The sequence below is a fragment of the Heloderma suspectum genome, chromosome 6 (genome assembly GCF_057233095.1).
Source record: "Heloderma suspectum isolate Gila_16-S chromosome 6, 16-S_ref, whole genome shotgun sequence".
Classification (NCBI taxonomy): Eukaryota; Metazoa; Chordata; class Lepidosauria; order Squamata; family Helodermatidae; genus Heloderma; species Heloderma suspectum.
The window spans coordinates 53,767,095-53,785,437 of record NC_139463.1 but is presented as its reverse complement, the minus strand read 5'-3'; the positions used below and the strand labels follow the sequence as shown (position 1 = coordinate 53,785,437).

At 48.4% G+C, this 18,343-nt stretch overlaps 1 protein-coding gene across 7 annotated transcripts in view; it reads right to left on the bottom strand.

Annotated features, from left to right (window-relative positions):
- Window positions 1–18,343, bottom strand: part of NSF (N-ethylmaleimide sensitive factor, vesicle fusing ATPase) — a 169,085-nt gene that overhangs the window by 39,750 nt on the left and 110,992 nt on the right. For all 7 annotated transcript variants that reach the window (XR_014783791.1, XR_014783792.1, XM_084804364.1 and 4 more), the window contains 3 exons: window positions 3,276–3,371; window positions 2,977–3,133; window positions 2,136–2,269 (listed from right to left, as the gene is read on the bottom strand). Coding sequence is in view for 5 of the 7 variants with exons in the window: in XM_084804364.1 (XP_084660490.1) it covers window positions 2,136–2,269; window positions 2,977–3,133; window positions 3,276–3,371 (387 nt within the window). In the remaining 2 variants the exon portion in view is untranslated. The remainder of the gene's footprint in view (window positions 1–2,135; window positions 2,270–2,976; window positions 3,134–3,275; window positions 3,372–18,343) is intronic.

Here is an 18,343-nt window from a genome sequence, read left to right as displayed (position 1 = left end):
CATATCTCCCCTAAGTCTTCTCTTCTCAAGGCTAAACATGCCCAGTTCTTTCAGTCTCTCTTCATAGGGCTTTGTTTCCAGTCCCCTGATCATCTTTGTTGCCCTCCTCTGAACCCTCTCCAGTTTGTCTGCATCCTTCTTAAAGTGTGGTGCCCAGAACTGGACACAGTATTCCAGATGAGGCCTAACCAGTGCTGAGTAGAGGGGAACTAGTACTTCCCGGGATTTGGAAGCGATGCTTCTATGAATGCAGCCCAAAATAGCATTTGCCTTTTTTGCAGCCACATCACATTGTTGCCTCATATTCAGCTTGTGATCGACAACAATTCCAAGATCCTTCTCGCTTGTAGTGTGGTTAAGCCACGTATCCCCCATCTTGTAACTGTGCATTTGGTTTCTTTTTCCTAGGTGCAGAACTTGGCATTTGTCCCTCTTCAATGTCATTCTGTTGTTTTCTGCCCAGCGCTCCAGTCTATCCAGATCACTTTGAATTTTGTTTCTGTCTTCCAAAGTATTAGCTATCCCTCCCAATTTTGTGTCATCTGCAAATTTGATCAGCATTCCCTGCACCTCCTCCTCCAAGTCATTCATAAAAATGTGGAAGAGCACTGGGCCCAGGACTGAGCCCTGCGGTACCCCGCTCGTTACATCTCCCCAGTTTGAGAAGGTCCCATTGATAAGCACTCTTTGAGTCCGATTCTGTAGCCAACTGTGGATCCACCGGATCGTTGTTTCATCTAGCCCACTTTGAGCTAGTTTGCTCATCAGGATATCATGGGGCACTTTGTCGAAAGCTTTGCTGAAGTCGAGGTATATGATGTCTACAGCATTCCCATGGTCTACAAGGGACGTTACTTGATCAAAAAATGAGATCAGATTTGTCTGGCAGGACTTGTTTTTGACAAATCCATGTTGGCTTCGAGTCATCACGGCATTGTTGTCAAGGTGCTTCCAGATGGATTGCTTTATGATCTGCTCCAGAATTTTCCCAGGGATTGATGTCAGACTGACTGGTCTGTAGTTCCCAGGTTCCTCCTTTTTACCCTTTTTGAAGATAGGGACAACGTTAGCCCTCCTCCAGTCATCTGGCACTTCCCCCGTCCTCCATGATTTCTCAAAGAGAATAGACAGCGGTGAATCTTTAAAGTGAATCTTTTTGTTTCGCTCTATATATTCATCCAAATAGAAGTTGTGGAGGTTCCTGTATGCCTCTATCTCTGTGGAGGTTCCTCTATCATGCTAGGTGGGTGGAGCTTCTCTACTTAAGCCAGATAAATTATGGTACTTTATTTTGATTTAAGCCCTATTCAGGCATTATTTATTCAGGTAGGCCAAATATGTAGGGGAGAGGGAGTGTACTCCCCACATGTTTCCATCACCGTCTACACATGGAGGATGACTTTTTGAAAAGGAAAGGGTGATGGAGGCTCTCAACACCATCTAGAACACACGCCCCTCTATCTGCTACAACAGACACCAGTCATTGTGCTTGATTTGAACTTAGATCATAGAATCATAGAATAGTAGGGTTGGAAGGGGTCTACAAGGCCATCAAGTCCAACCCCCTGCTCAATGCAGGAATCCAAGTCAGAGCATCCCTGACAGATGGTTGTCCAGCCTCGTCTTGAACGCCTCCAGTGTGGGAGAGCCCACCACCTCCCGAGAGAATTGGTGCCATTGTCGTATTGCTCTAACAGGCAGGAAGTTTTTCCTGATGTTCAGCCGGAATCTGGCTTCCTGTCACTTGAGCCCATTATTCCGTGTCCTGCACTCTGGCATGATCGAGAAGAGATCCTGGCCTTCTTCTCTTTGACAACCTTTCAAGTACTTGAAGAGTGCTATCATATCTCCCCTCAGTCTTCTCTTCTCAAGGCTAAACATGCCCAGTTCTTTCAGTCTCTCTTCATAGGGCTTTGTTTCTAGTCCTCTGATCATCTTTGTTGCCCTCCTCTGAACCCTCTCCAGTTTGTCTGCATCCTTCTTAAAGTGTGGTGCCCAGAACTGGACAGATCTGCCCAGTTAGCTCATAATATTTCAACAAACCACCAAGCATAGACAGCGCGGTAGCAAAAATGACCCAATGCCCATGCCATCAGACAAAAACATGGCACAGAGAACAGATTTGCAGTACATACCTTCTTAATCGCCTGACACTTGGCAGTTTCTGAAAAGCCAATCATCTTATCAGGAGAGCAGATCTTGATAAAGGGGAAGTTAGATTCTTCTGCAATCTTTGCAGCCAGGGCTGTCTTCCCACTGTGTGGGGGACCTGTGTGGGGGAAAAAAATATATCCCAGGACAGACAGAACTGAGTAATTGGGAATAGCAAATTCAACCAGGCCCAAAGAAACAAAAAGGCCTTGACTAAAGCCATTTGTATGTCTGGAGTGAAAAGACACTTGGCTGAGATGTGCATTCATTTCCCAGTTCTTAAAACAGTTATGTATCTTGAATGCTGCATAGACTCCTTTGCAACACAAATCATTCCTACCTGCCTGCCCATGTGCTCCATCTAGCAGTCTCCCAGTTTCAAGAGTGTGTTCCTGAAGTGGGATGCTCAGAACAGAATAGCAACACTGCTCACCCCAGCATCATCCAAAGGAGTTATTTTGGGTGGTCAGGGGTCTTCCCAGGCTTTTAACTTTGGCTAAACTGTTTTAACTGGTTCATTTTGTTTTATCCTTGTGCTGTTTTTATATTTATTTATTTTATAATAGTTATATACCACTTCCCATTTTAAAATGGGTTCTTTAACCATGGTTTGATATCATGTCTGAATTGCGCTTCCATGAGTCTTCCTACCAGCATGGCAAAGATACAGCCTTGCTTAATCTCTTCAAGGTTCCAGTGATTTTCTCATCCAAATCACAGGACAACCCAAATGCTAGCACATTCTTAGGCCTAGTAGTTTTTCTAAGAGTGCACGGCACGTTGTCCATCCCTTGTAGAGCAGATAATGCAGAAAGGAATGCTCACCTTCCAAAAGGACACTGACCAAGGGGGTACGGTCACTGTTTTTGGCCTGCTGAACAAGAAGCTCCCCATCATCCAGCACCCGGGTGACAGGGTCACCCCATTTAATAATGCCATTCATGATGTAGCTTACATAATCCTCCTGATTGGTTCCAAATGCCTACAGGATGAAGAGAAGTTGATACTGTTGAGACAAGCAGTAGCATCAAGCCATCCCAGCCTGCCTTCATTAGCCAGGGTGGGAAGCACCCAGACTGGCTGCGTCAATGTCCAGCAGCAAGAACTCAAAGGGGTCCACTCACCGGCTTGATGTCATTCTCCAGAGAAGCAAAGAAGTCTCCTCTGGTCACCTGCAGGGATTCCGCCTTCTCTGTATCAACTTCCACTTTGGTGGTGGCCTGATCACAACAGGAGATGGCATGTTATAAGGCAGTCAGCTAGAAGACTGCATTCATAAACACAGTTGCTATAGGCAACTAGTGAGAACGCTAGGAAGCCCTGAAAGAACATAAAGAAATGCTATGTCCATTTAAATAACATGGGAAAGTGTGGCTAAACCATTATCCTCAAAAGGACCATTTGGAAACAGAACTGCATTGGGCATTCCTTTTTCTTCCCACCTGTCTGTGCCTCGCACTCATCAAGTTATGTGGAATCCCCCGTAATTGTGCGAAATTGTCAACATAGCTGATTTGAACTCTTGTCTGGACTTTGCACTTTCTTCACCACTGTGGACCTCAGTGGTTCCCATCAGGCATGTGGGAAGGTGGGGGACCCCTGTGACATGGGGCACGTCTGGGCTGCAGGAATAGAGAGTACTGCAACAATGCATGCAGTCTTCCCATAACAAGGCCACCCCATGTTTTCATCTCCTCTCCCTGAAGGTGAAATAACCAACACATTACATGCAGGAAAGGAGACTGGGTTATGGTAAACTTGCACAAGATAACTAGCTTGGTAATTCAATCCTGAAAGGTTGAGGGGGTGGTGTGTGAAGAGGAGAAGTTTGTGAAGCTCATTTGATTTATGCCCCACCTTTCTACCAGGAGACAGCAATCAAGGCCGCTAACAATAAAATCCAACATTTAAAGTAAAAACATAATTAAAATAGTAATAAAACAAATACATTAAAACACAAAACCAAACAGAAACACAATAAAAGAATAAAAAGCACCCAACCCAACAGACCAACTTCCATGCCAAAGGCTGCTTGAATAAAAATGCCCTTGCCTGCTGGTGGAGGGATGGCAACAGGGGAGCCAGCTGAGCCTCCCCCGGCAAGGACTACCAAAGCGACCGAGGAGGGCCTCTCTCATTCCCACCAAATGTGCCTCTGGGGGTGGCAATATCAAGAGAGGGGCCTCTCCTGATGATCCTGAAACCCGGGCAGGCTCGCAGAACCAGGCTGGAAGCCAGATTGAAGTGGATCTAGATAATCCGCCTGATTGAGAAACCCCTGGAGCTGAGAAGCCACCACACGCTCCAGCACCTTGCTCAAGAATGGAACATTGGAGACCGGCTGGAAATTATCCAATACAGTGGGGCTCAGGGAGGGGTGGGTGGTTGTTTTTTTAAAACAGAGGTCTTTCCACTGCCTCTTTCAGGCAAGAATCACACCTTGTTGTAAAGAGGCATTGATCACTACCTTTGCCCACTCAGCCAGTCTACCCCCCCCCCCCCCCCGGCTGCTTTTAAAAGCCAGGAAGAGCAAGGATCAAGCACATACGTGCCTCACCTCTGCAAGGATCCTGTGCACATCCTTGGGCTGTACAAATTGAAAATTATCCACTGTAACTGGACAAGTAGGGACCAAAGTTATGTGCATTGGACTTGTATCAACGATGGCATCCAGGCTGGCATGGATATGATTGATTTTATCTGCAAAAGTGTCACAAAAATTGGCCACAAGGGGCTATTGAGTGGTCCACCTCTTCTTCTCATGGGCCAGATTATAATAAGCCTTTGACCACCTGAAAAAGCTCCATTGGGCAACTCTGTGCAGATGCAATGGTGGCAGAAAAGTACAATGTCTTTGCCACCGACTAATCTTTGTTGCCAGACACCCCAATATTCTGCTGTTTTTGACATGGAAAAGGCAGTTTCATTCCTGCTTGGGAAAGGACAGGAGAAATCTGCCAGGCTTGACACTCAAGCCATCACCCCTCTGGTATGACTATTGCTTTCCAAACTTGATTCCTTGACCTCTTCCCCTCCTTGAATATCACTTCCATATTTGCAGTTAGACTTGACATCAGCCCGGGAGAATGAACAGCTAAATGTACTCAGTAACCTGTTAATTTTTACCTTCCATTTTAAGGATTGTTAGACCAGTTTAATCCCAAAGTAATACTTTTTAAGCCTTTCAGCAACTCATTTTAGTTTTGATGAGCCAAAAGAGAAAGAATTTTTGCCACTATTTGAATTTTAATAATTAAACTGGAGTTTGGGGCACAGAAGCGGGATTCTGTCAGCCCAATAGGTAGGACTCCTTTGACCCAAAGAAGGCTCACTCTCTCCCACAAGAGGAATCTTGTGGAACCTCCTTCCCCCCTCCCCCGCTTTCTCTCTCTTGGATGCTGAAGAGGCACCCTATTGCTCTCACTGGCTACCTTTCTCTTTTCCTCACAAGCTCAGCTAGGCCCACTATCAGGCTCCTTCCCCTCCCTGCCGGTGGCCACATCCATGGCCCTCCTCCTCTGCTTCCAGGACACCTCCCCGCTGCACTCAATCTGCTAGTCAATTACTCTGAACCAGGGGTGGGCAACTGCAGGAGGTCTGGGGGCCATTTTCACACCCTGGGCTCCCACGGGCCACACCCCCAACCCAAGTGTCAAAAAAATAATTAAAAGACTTAAAAACGCAGCAGCTACAAACCAGCCACATTTGATCTTTCTGGTGCTCCATAGCCACTATGGCCACCATTTTTCTTCCCCCCAAAATGTTTTCTCTGAATTTGGGGGTGGCAGGGGCCACATGCGGGCCACGTGTTGCTTACCTGTGCACTGAACTATTGCTTTTAATGTGCGTGTCTTAATAATCAGAACTATTTGTTCATATGAATAAACTTAACCCAATGCAATGCCTCTTACCTCAGTCTGGCCTTTTGAATATATATTTCAATTCCTTTTAATAAATTACTCCTGATTAAGCAGATTAAGATGTCTTTAATCTCCAGATCCCCTACATTAACCTTAAGGTTCCAAGCTGTAGGACACTCAGTGCTCAATGTTAAAAAGATCCCTTCAAGTTTTAAGGTTGTATGTCTAAAGGTGCACAGGCATAAATCTGTGGAAAAATGACTTTTTAGCAGCTTTCAAATGAGCTCTCGCCTGGCTCTAGCTCTAGAACTGACAGTTCCCTGGGACTGCGCACTCTGGCCTCATCCATCGGCTGGAGAACCAAGGGCCACTGGGGGGCTGCAGTTCCTGCCTCCCGGGAAGAGCATCATCACGGGGGGAGGCCAACCTGGTCCTGCACATCGCCCAGAGAGGGAGGAGCTGCAGGGAGCTCGCTCCACCCCTCCCTGCTGAAAGAGCACACAGCTTTCGGTGGACCCCGAAAGGCTTATCATTTGGGTGAGCCACTCAGGGGAGCCACAGAGGAGCAGAGGGCCTGGGTTGTAGCTTTTGAAAATTGCTGGTGGGCGGTGGGCTTTGGGGTTGTGTTTGTGGCTTTAGGGGTGGGGTGCCCGCCTGATAGGCGGAAGCGAGGGACGCATGTGTCCACCTGGCGGAGGCAGTGAGGAGAGTTCTGGGGGCCAGAACATAGCGAGGCTGGGCGGCGGATGCTGGCGGAGTGCTAGGGGCAGGCCATGCTGGGTAAGGGGAACAGGAGAGAGATGCGTAATATCTGTCCCCTGTTCCAGGCCTGTCCAGAGCCGTAGGATGGCTGGGGGATGCATGACTCCATCCTCTGGCCTTCATCTGCTGCTGGGTAATGCCAGGTCCGTTGCCCATAAAACATCTCTCACCCACGACCTGATCCTGAACGAGGGTGCAGACCTGACATGTATTACGGAGCCCTGGCTGGACGAGGCCGCTGCTCCCACTCTGGTGGCCGTTTGCCTGGCTGGATTTTTGTATGCGCAGCCGCCGAGGGTCAGGGAGGGGAAGGGGCCATTATCTACTGGGAGTCCTTGTTCCTCACCAGACTCCCTCTCCGGGAGATCAGGGTTGCTGAGTGCATGTACTGGAGGTTGGGCCCGAAGGGCAGTCTGGGGATTCTGCTAGTGCACCATCCACCCCACTGCCCGACAGACTCCCTGGCCAAGGTGCTTGAGGTCGTCTCTGATGTGCCTGTGCAGTCCCCTAACGTGTTGGTGTTGGGGACTTTAATGAACATTCGGCGGCCATCCTCGTGGGGGTGCCTCGGGACTTCATGGAGACCATGGCTTCCTGGGAGCCGCACCCTATTCCAGCTGGGCCCACCGGTCATGCGTTAGACCTTGTGTTTGTTTCCAGAGAGGTGGGGAGTGATCTGGAAATCAGGGGTATATCTGCCAGCCCCTTGCCATGGTCAGATCACTACCTGGAGGGGTTGGACTTCTTGGTTCCACAACCTCTCTGCAGGGATGGAGGACCCATTAAGATGGTCCGCCCCAGGCGTCTTATGGATCCAAATGGATTCCTGACTGCACTTGGGGATTCTTTGGAGCACGCAAACGGCCAGTTGGTCAAGATCCTGATGGATGGATGGAATGCTGCAATCACCAGGGCATTAGACCGTGTGGCTCTGAAACACCCTCTCCCTCTGAACAGAGCTCAGGCTGCACCATGCTTCACCTCATGGTTGCGAGCTCTGAAGCAGGAGGTGAGACGGCTAGAGTGCCGGTGGAGGAAATCTCGCTCGGAAGACCATCGGACATGGGTTAGAGCTGTAGCTTCAGCCTACCATGTAGTGATAAGAGCAGCAAAAAAGAATTTTTATGCTGCCTCTATCGCATCCACAGAGTGCTGTCCCAGGAGGCTGTTCCAAGTGGCCTGGAACCTGGTCGGTGCAATTGTTCCAGAACCAATGGAGCATTCTAAGGCCTCCTGTGATGAGTTTGCAAAGCACTTTGTGGATAAAATCGACAAAGCTCAGGAGTGCTATTCCGTGTGCTATGGATACAATTAGTGAACGAGCGGCAGCCAGTGGCAGACCGGTTGTATGGGATAGGTTCCAGCTTCTTCCTTCAGAGGAAGTGGACAAGCTGCTTTCATCTTTAAGGCCAACCACCTGCTTACTCCATCCTTGCCCAACTTGGCTCATTATGAGCTGCAGAAAGAGACTTAGGGAGGGGATCAAGGCGGTGGTGGATGCCTCCCTGGAAGAGGGAGTGATGCCATCAGCCTTCGAGGAGGGAGTGATAAGACCACTATTAAAGAAGCCCTCCTTGGATCCTCAAGACTTGAACAACTTTTGCCCGGTCTCGGATCTGCTATTTTTCGGTAAAGTGATTGAGCGGGTGGTGGCATTGCAGTTGCAGGCACACTTGGAAGAAGCCGATTATCCGGATCCATTTCAATCAGGCTTCAGGCCTGGGCATGGGACAAAAATGGCTTTGGTTGCCCTGGTGGATATGGGGAGGGCTCTGGATAGGGGTGAATGCTCCTTCTTTGATCTCCTCAATCTCTCAGTGGCTTTTGCTACCGTTGACCATGGTATCCTCCTGGACCGCCTGGAGGAGTTGGACATAGGGGACACCATATTACAGTGGTTCCATTCCTTCCTCTCTGGCAGGTACCAGAGGGGAACTCTGGGGGAGGAGACTTCAGACCCTTGGTTGCTCACTTGCGGGGTGCCACAAGGTTCTATTCTCTCCCTGATGTTATTTTACACCTATATGAAGCTTCCCTGGTCTCCTCTCGCCTAGGCTACTGTAATGCACTCTATGTGGGGTTACCCTTGAAGATTTGGAAGTTGCAGCTGGTGCAGAATGTGGCAGCCCGCCTGATTAAAGGCAGCCATCGGCGAGACTACATCACTCCAGTGCTGAAGGAGTTGCACTGGCTACCAGTTGTTTTCTGGGCCCAATTCAAGGTGTTGGCATTGACCTTTAAAACCCTGCACGGTTCCAGCCCAGCCTATCTTAAGGGGTGCCTCCAGCAACACCAGGGATGCCGCTCAACGAGATCAGCCTCGGAAGGCCTTCTGTCTGTGGAACTCCCTCCCTAGTGACCTCCGCCATGCCCCCTCTTTGATGAGCTTCCGCCGGGCTCCAAAACCTGGCTGTTCAGGCGGGCATTTGGGGTGGGTTAGGATTTTTTAGAGCAATGTTGTTTTGTTCAGTTGATTGTGTAAATTGGTTGTATTTTGTGTTATTTGTACTGTATGCTGCCTAGAGTGGCCAGGTAGCTGGCCAGATGGGTGGCTAATAAATCTAATGAATGAATGAATAGATGGATGTTTGACTGGACTTGTTCTGAGTTTTCTGCCACCGTCACTCTAGTCAACGTCCCACTTGTTTCAGAGTCTGCAGTTCCCTGGAAATCCAGGGAGTTAAGTTTAGGGATCCAGGGAGTTCAGTTTAGCCTCAAATGAGGCTGGATTCTTTGGAATCCAACCTCAGGAATCCGCGGCGGATCGGCACCACTTACTTCCACTCCAGGTGGATTGGAGGCAGAACGGCACTTGGCTGCTTCTTCCACTGGAGCCGTTCGCCTCCTCTGCGCCAATTGCCATTTCTTAAAAAAAAAAAAAAAAAAAAGGCGCTCAGCAGGATGTGCCCATAGACTTATATGCAAATAGAGCCACGAATCTTGCGTATAAGCCTATGGACACATAGACGTATACGCAAGATTCACGTCTATATTTCCATATAAGTCTATGGGCACATCCTGCCGATCACTTTTTTTTTTATTAAAGAAATGGCAATGGGCGCGGAGGAGGTGAACGGCTTTGGCTGGCAAGGTAAGCAGCCCTATAGCTGGTGTGGCTCCGTGGAAACCTGGTGGAACAGAGACGCTCCGGAGGATTCGGGGGGGGGGAGGGGAATGGAACGCCTCCCCCGTCCACAGATTCCACACCGGAACAGACAGTGGGAATCTGTACATCCCTAGTTCAGTTAGCTCCACTCCACGGGGGAGGATGCTCAGAAGCAATTTTGTCAGTCGCCTGGGCCATTTCCCCACTCCAGAGTTCAACCAGAATTGCCTGCTGAGGTGACAGGAAAATCCCCAAGAGCTGTCAGAAAACCATCCAGATCCATCAGTTCCCTGTGGCGGACCATCTTAATTGGCCCCCCTGCCCCTGCTGAGTCCCAGTAAATCTAATCCCCACCAGGCAGAGATCTGTCCATGACAATAGAAATATAAAAAGTTCCTCCACTCCAGATCACCACGATCCCACTCAATGCAGAAAACCAGTTCCAAAGTGTGGCCTGCCAAATGAGTGGGGCCAGATACTAATTCAGACAGACCCATGGTTGCCATAGAGGCTATGAATTACTGAGCCACTCCCAACAAGGTGGCCTCGGCATGTGTATTGAAGTCCCCCAGCACAACAAGCCAAGGAGATTCCAGCACCTCCCCTGAGACCCACCCAACTTGCTCAGGAAGGGGCAGAAGGTATATTAACGTAATTCCTATTCTGGCCCAACACCTTCAGATACACACACTTGAAACTGGAAGCCTGCAGAATGGAGCACTTGGACAGGGGTACAGAATCACAGACTGCAACATGTAGGACCCAGGCAGGCAAAGATGGGAGAGATTTGCTCCCCCAGTCTCATCCAACCAGGTCTCTGTGATACAGGCCAGGTTGGCACACTCAGCCGGGATCATGCCCTGGATGGCTCTTGTTTTCCCATTCACTGACCTGGCATTGAGCAGCAGTACCTTCAACCCAGGGGGTATTTTCACCAAGGCTACTCAAGCTCTCTAATACAAGAGACAGCTTAGGATCAACCCACACTCTGTTGTGCTCCCCACTCCCATAATGACCTAACTGCCTTCTGCTGCTTTATCTCCCCCTGCCCTCTACTGTTCCAATGGCGCTCCTTCCTTCCTAAAATCAAAGCACTCACACTTTGCAAAGCACTCACACTAACACCTGCATGTGCCACACTAACAGGACAGATTGCTTACCTGTAACTGTGGCTCTTCGAGTGGTCATCTCTGCGTTCAGACATATGGGCTCTCCGCCTGTGCAGAGCCCCATTCTGGGAAACTTCTATAACTGAGGAATTTTGGTGGGAACCCTTCCCCACTATCCCAGTGCGCATGTCCCTAACAGGTTCTCCCCTGTTCCCTCAGTTCCCTGAGACTGTGTATTGTGGCCTCAGAACTGAGAAAGGAACCTCGGTACCATCACTGACACCAAAGCGGGGTTGGTGGGTGCACAAATTATGAATGCACAAATTACCATCCCAAGAACCACAGTTATAGGTGAGCAGCATGCCCTCCTTCTTCATGGTCTCTGTGCATCACACATATGGGCAAAGAGCAAGATGACTTACTGGAGGTGGGATGGTGTGTTACATCAGGATAGGGCAAAGAACAGCTCAGCCAAATGAGCAATCTGCCCTAGCTTGCACATCCAGAGGGCAGTGCTTCACAAATGTCAATGGCCTTAACCACATTGCAGCCCAGCAAATGTCCAGGAGAGTGACACCTCTTCCAAATGCTACTGACATAGCCAATGCTCTGGTTGAGCACGCCCTCACTTAGCCAGACAGTTTGAGTCCCGCTAAGTTATATGCCAGTTCGATGGTCTGTACCATCCAAGAAGCAAACCACTGCAAAGACAGTGGGAGATCCCTTCGGTTTCCCCCAGAACAGATGAAGAGTTCCGGCAAATGGCGAAAGGACTGTGACTGTGACTTGTAAAAACACTAAGGGTATGAAGTGTCAACTCTATTGGGGAAGCAGGAGACAGGAAGAAAGTGGGAAGGACCATATCCTGATTTAAATTAAATTCAAACACCACTTCAGGCAAGAAAGCAGTATCTAGACAAAGGACTACCTCATCCCTATGGAAAGTCATGTAAGGTGGATCGACACACAAAGCATACCGCTTGTTCGACCAATGAACAGACATGATGGCCACCAAGGATGCTACTCAAGAAAGGAGATGAAGGTTGACCGTCGCAACTGGCTTGAATGGTTTAGATGTCAAGACCTGAAGAATTACTGATAAACTCTAATGTGGTACTGGCTGCCTAATCAGATTCCGAACTCCATGGAGAAAGTGATGCATGATAGGTTGAGAGAAAACAGAGAACCCCTCCACCACCAGGTGCAAAGCTGAAATAGCTGCAAGACAGACTCGGAGAGAAGAGTATTTCAGGCCCGTCTCAGACAATGAAAACAAGAACAGGAGAACGTGCTGGACAAAACAGTGAATAGGGTCAATTCTGCCAACAGTGGCGAAAGCAGAGAAAGATGCCCCCTTTTGAGCTTTAGAAAGTCTGGCGGCTGGCTACTGGCAGCATCAAGGACATTCCGAACTGGCAGAGGCAGTATAGAGTTTATTCCTTGATCCTCCAAGCCATATATTGGCGGGTGAGGTCCGGGTGTTGAACCTTGGTCCTGAAAGAGGAGGCTCGGTGTTGACGGAATTCTCACATACTCTCACTTGGCCCATCGAAGAAGAGGTGCAAACCATGCCTGCCTTGGCCACACAGGACTATCGGGATAAAATCTGTATCATCAACCCCTATCTTTGTCAACACGCTCGTGAGTAAAGGGAAAGGAGAAAAGAGATAGAAGAATGCTCCCATCCATCAGAGTAGCAACACGTCTCCTAACAATGCTGCACCTATTCCCGCTCTGCCTCAGAACTTTCTGCAAATGTTGTTCTTCTCGGTTGCAAATAGGTCTACCATAGGTGAGCCCCATCATCAAGACAAAGTTTGTAGCACCTTTGAATTGAGCTGCCACTCGTAGGACACTTGGTAAGTTCAACTCAGGCAGTCTGCTAGAACGTTGTCCGTGCCAGCAATACAACAGTGGTTAAACCAATCCCACAAGGAATACACCAACTGAAAATTTGGAGTGTTAAGTTGGTAAGCGAGGGAGATCTCATCCCTCCCTGCTTATTTAGATAGCAACCCCCTATGGTACTGTCTGACACCACCTGGACAAGTCAGTCCTGAAGGTTTGTATTGAAGGCCCTCAACACCTTCTTGACTGCTAACAGCTTTAGGAAGTTGCTATGCCAGGAGGTCTTGTCTTTCTACCAGAAGTCTTGCACCCATAACATTCTGCAATGAGCGCCCCAACCAATAAAGGATGCATCAGTCGTAAACATCCTGGATGGTGAGTGTTGGAGAAAGGGGACTCCCGTTTGAAGATTGGTGACATTCATTCACTACCAGTGTGCCAGGCACCTCGCACAGTAAATGCAGTTGGGTTCAGCAAGATCAAAGACATGTATGAACCAAATCTGTAGAAACCTCATCCAGAGGTGAGCAAAAGGGACAAAAGCAGTGGTTGCAGCCATCACCCTAACAGCCACAGGATGGTGACTGCAGCAGCAACACACTTTATGTACAATCCTTCGCCAAAGCAATCAGCATCACCGCACAATCCCGAAGAAGGTACATCCAGCCTGTGAACGAGTCCTGCAAAGCCCCAATGAACTGGCTATTCTAAATGGGCACCAGAGTCAATTTGTCCTCATTCATGTAGAATCCCAAGGCATCTAGGAGCCTGCAGATTAGAGAGATCACAATGAGAAGCCTTGCCCTCATAGGGGCAACAAGCAACCGATCATCTATATACGGGTAGATCTCTACCCCTTGAACACGGAGATGGGCACACATTACCACCATGTATTTTGTGAAAACCCTCGGCACTACGGCAAAGCTGAAGGGCAGCACTTGAAACTGACAGGTGTCAGGCCCGGTGGTGAACCAAAGGTAACACTGGTTGGTCTCCTCTATAGGGATGGAAAAGTATGGGTCCTTCCGATCTACCGACATGAACCAATCACCCTTCTGCAGGAGAGGTAGGACTGACACCAGCATAGTCATTCAGAACTTCTTGGGTGTGATGAAGGAGTTGACATCCCTGAGGCCCAGGATTGGCCAAAGTCCCCCAACCCTTTTCGGCACTTTGAAGTATCGGGAGTAGAAGATGTCCTGGAGCTGGTACGAAGGGACACATTGGGCCATCCCCTTTGCCAAAAGGGAATCCACTTCTAATCTTAGCACTGTTGATGGGGCTGTGGTACGGACGCAACCCAAAGACGGGAGGACATCGAACTCAATACTGTAGCCCTTTTGGAGAGGACCCAAGAGTCCAACGTTATACAGGTCCATGCGGGAAGAGGGACAGACAAGTTCTGAAGACAGCGTGACAGGCAGATGGACAAAGCAGAAGAGTGGGGAAGTCAAAGACGATGTTTATGGCCAGTGTCGCCCTTCCTACATGTGGTACAGAACCTGGCCTATGAATAATGCCGTTTCAGTTCTGAAGGAGTCTGTTGCTAAACAGGCGGTCAATTTGTGGTGAGACTGTGGGCAAGGTGACTGGCAAGACCACCACTGTTGTTTATACAGAGGAGTTGACTACCCCAGAACCATCTCCCCTGCTGTGTTCTTTGCCTTCTGGACAAAGTCCATAGCCTCATCCACTAAAGAGTCCATCCCCATCAAACAGCAGATCTTCAATGTGGGACTGAGCCTCCTGCAACAGGCCCACTGACCGTAGCCAAGCATGGCATCTCAAAGCCACCACACCCACCTTTGCTTTTAGTATCGCAGTCGACCTGGTGCCAACAGGTACTAATCTGTTACGGAGACAGACACATAGCCTCTACCTGGAAGACTCTAAATCTCTCTTATCGTCAGGTAAGTGGTCACAAAGGGCTCCCATCTTCTCCCACTGAAATAACTGGTAACAGGACATGGCTGCTTGGTAGTTAGACACGCACAGGCCAAGGGCTGCAGAAGAATAAATTCTATGTCCCATCAATCTAATCTTCGGCCTTCACTCACAGATGAGTGAACTCTCTGTGACCTGCCCTGTGAAGAGTCAACAATGATGGGAGTTGGGTTGAGGCTGAGTAAACAGAAAACCTGCATCTTTTTCCTGTAGCTGCTGGGACATGGATGTCATAGAAGATTCCATGATTGTTGGGCCATTTGCAACAGAGCCAGTAAAAACAGGATCACTACTGGTGCCGATGCCTCTGTATGAACTGTGTTGAACACCCAGTCTTTATTCCTCTGGACAGGCTATTGCATCTCAAGACCCAACAACTGGGTCATCCTAAGAATTTGGTCAGAAAAATGGCCCATATCTTCAGACAGGGAAGCTGAATCCTGAGTCCCCATAGTTCTGTCTGGTGAAGAGACAAAAGGTGCCACTGATGAATAAGAAGCAAAACTGGATTGGTAATCCTCTGTGCCAGAATGAGGCGATAAATCTGACTGGATGGTTGGTCCTGAGGCCAGATGTCTATGCAGGGAGAGCTGTGAGGAATTAGACTGATCAGGAAGTATTGGAGAAGACTCCTGGCGACCGGAAAAGAACGTCACAGCCGGGGTCAATGGTAATACGCACTGACTCATCCCAGGCAACAATCTGGGTAATGGCATCAGTGGAGAAGGTAAAAACACACTCTCAGTGGGCGGTCTAGGTAACAATGCTGATTGGAGCATTCAAGGGAAGGAGGCTCAGAGATCTTGGGTGATCATAATGAACATCTCTATCATGTCTTGAACACCAATCCTCCCAGGTAGAGACCATTCATATTGTCAATCCCAGTCAGAGATGGGATCGAGTCCTACATTCATAGGGCCTACGAGCTCCTTCTCTCTGTCCCAATGGTTAGAAGTCTGACACCACTGAGACTGGGGACCCCTGTCAACAGTGAGCACTATGGACCGGAGATTGAGGCCAAGGATCTTGTAGTCCTTGATCTGGAATCAGAGTAGGTTTTCTTATTTCACCCTCTGATGTTGACGCAATTTGTATTGGGTCCTGTGTCGGTACCGAAGCGATCGGCCTCATCGGTACTGGTGAGTCCATCGCGTTATTTGTATTGCAGGCTGCCTAGAGTGGCCAGGTAACCTGCCAGATGGGTGGCTAATAAATAAATGAATAAATTGTTGGTGGGGGACCTGGAACAACTAGAGGCACTTTCAGAGGAGGATCCTCTGATCTTTTCGATTCCTTTCTCTTTTTCTTTTGGGGGTCCAAAGAGGATTTCAGAGTCCTGGCCTTCTTAGATAGCTTTTTAGCTATTGAGAGTGTCAGTGACTGGTAGGGAGGGGCTCAGCCTGGCCCATCGTTAGAGCCAGAGGAGGGGGTGAAGTACACCCCAACACTCTTACTAGTGGTGAAGCAGTCAAAACAGGCTCTAAAGGCCTCTGAGGGGAGATCAGTGCCTGAGCCATAGGATTCTTCAGGGCCCACAGTGCCTCCACTGCTCTTCTGCACAACCCTGCCTGAAGTCTATCTGACCAATTCCTTCAGGCTTATTTAGTGAAAGCCTGGCAGTGAGCACAGCTATCAACTTTATGGCCCTCTCCCAAACAAAATAGGCAGAGGGAGTGGCTGTCCACAGGTGGGAGTTTATGACCACGCCAGACATATTTGCAAAATGGTGCCTTCAAGGCAATACACCCTGAGGCAGTTGAGCAATCTCGAAGATAATAAACCAGCTAAAAACAATTGTGCAAAGGCAGAAAAGTAAAAGCAGCATAGAAAAGATAGAATAAAACCTCAGCAGTTTAGAGAAAACAGTGACAAAATAACAGAAGTTCCCAACAAAGCTACCAGAATGGCAGTCAAAGGAGAACTGAAGGAATAGGTGGAAATTTGTTAGGGACATGAGCACTGGGACGGTGGGGGAGGGATCCCGCCAAAATCACTCAGCTATAGAAGTTTCCTGAAATGGGGCTCCATGCAGGTGCAGAGCCCCTATGTGTAATGCACACAGACCATGAGGAAGAACCCACTTGTTCTAATGTGCCACACTAACACCTGCATGTTCCAGACCCTACACCTATTACAGGCGAACAAAAATCAGCATTGTAATACTCCGATATAAAAATTGTTTTTACTTGTTTCGGGTAATCTCTAACCTTCTCACCCAGACATTTCACATGCCACATCACTTGTTTCCTGTTAAAGGGACAGTGACCTTTTAAGTTGAGGAGAAGGAGTGAAAGGAAGGAGAAAGACACTCACCTACATCCCACTCTGAAATCCTGCCTTCAGGAGCTGAGTAACAAAACATGTAGATGCTTATCTTCTCTGCAGAACTAGGGTAACCCACAAAAAGAGGCTTCTGTGCAGACCTATAGATTCGGTACATGTGTGAAGTCTAGTATCTTCCATTTCAAAACCTAGTAGTATCTCATTTACGATTCTTAAAACAAGTTTTGAGCCCTCAGAGCAGCAGAGAAGAAGTGAAGGACAATATCTGATGGAAGTTCGGAAACCAACAGTGAGATGAGCAAGGCTTTCAGAATGCAGTGACTGGAGAAGGGTGTCGAGTGCAGATCACTTCCCCACATGCTACCTACTTATCACCCATCAGTCTTAGCAACCAAATTCCAATCTTCATGCCCCTTTGCAGTGTACATATAAACCTTTCTCTTCTAAGTTCTTTGAAATGCAGGCACTTACACACATAGACCTGTATAGAACTCATCTTTCAAATCAGTTAAAATAAAAATAAAATAAATGGGCAGACAGCCTATTTTACAGACGGCACATCAGAAATAGAACAGTCATTACCAGAAGCCACCCAGAAAGTCTAAGGCTGAGCCAGAACTTTCTTCCAGGTCTCCCAAATCCAAGATCAGTTTGAGTTTTCAAACAGAAACAGCACTCAGTGCACTCTTTCTGCAAACATAACATTATAGCGGCCACACTTGGTCATGTGCCTGCCCTGTTCATGGCAGGTCTTATTTGAATACAAAAGCTGAACCCGCCTCCCACATCTCTTCTCTCTGCTCTGCTGCTTCAGGCACTCCCCCAACCCCCAGTCTGGTTCTGATAACATGGAAGTGAGCCAGGCAGGGGAAACGTGCCTAGAGCAGTGAAGAGGTTTGGAGGTGAGAGAACCAGCTCCCTTCACCCCTGCACCACACCTTTGAATGGGACATCTAAACAGAAAGTATTGCTGCCCCCATCCCAACTAGTCTGATGCCCCCATGTTTAAAAAAACAAATTCCCCATCACATACAAAGCTAGCACATCAAGGAAAAAATGAGGCCTAAAGGTCCTTCTCTCTGACATGCTAGCTTTCCATGTACAGGAAATTCTATGCAGGAGACAATTCAGACATGTGGTTCCACTCCCTACCTGACGTCTGAGTGGTACAGCTCCAGAAGAGCTGCACCACAAATTCTTCTATGCATCCAGGACTAGACCATCAACCAATATTAGAACCAGAACAATGGAGGGCAAGAATGGAAAGGACACGTGGTGTG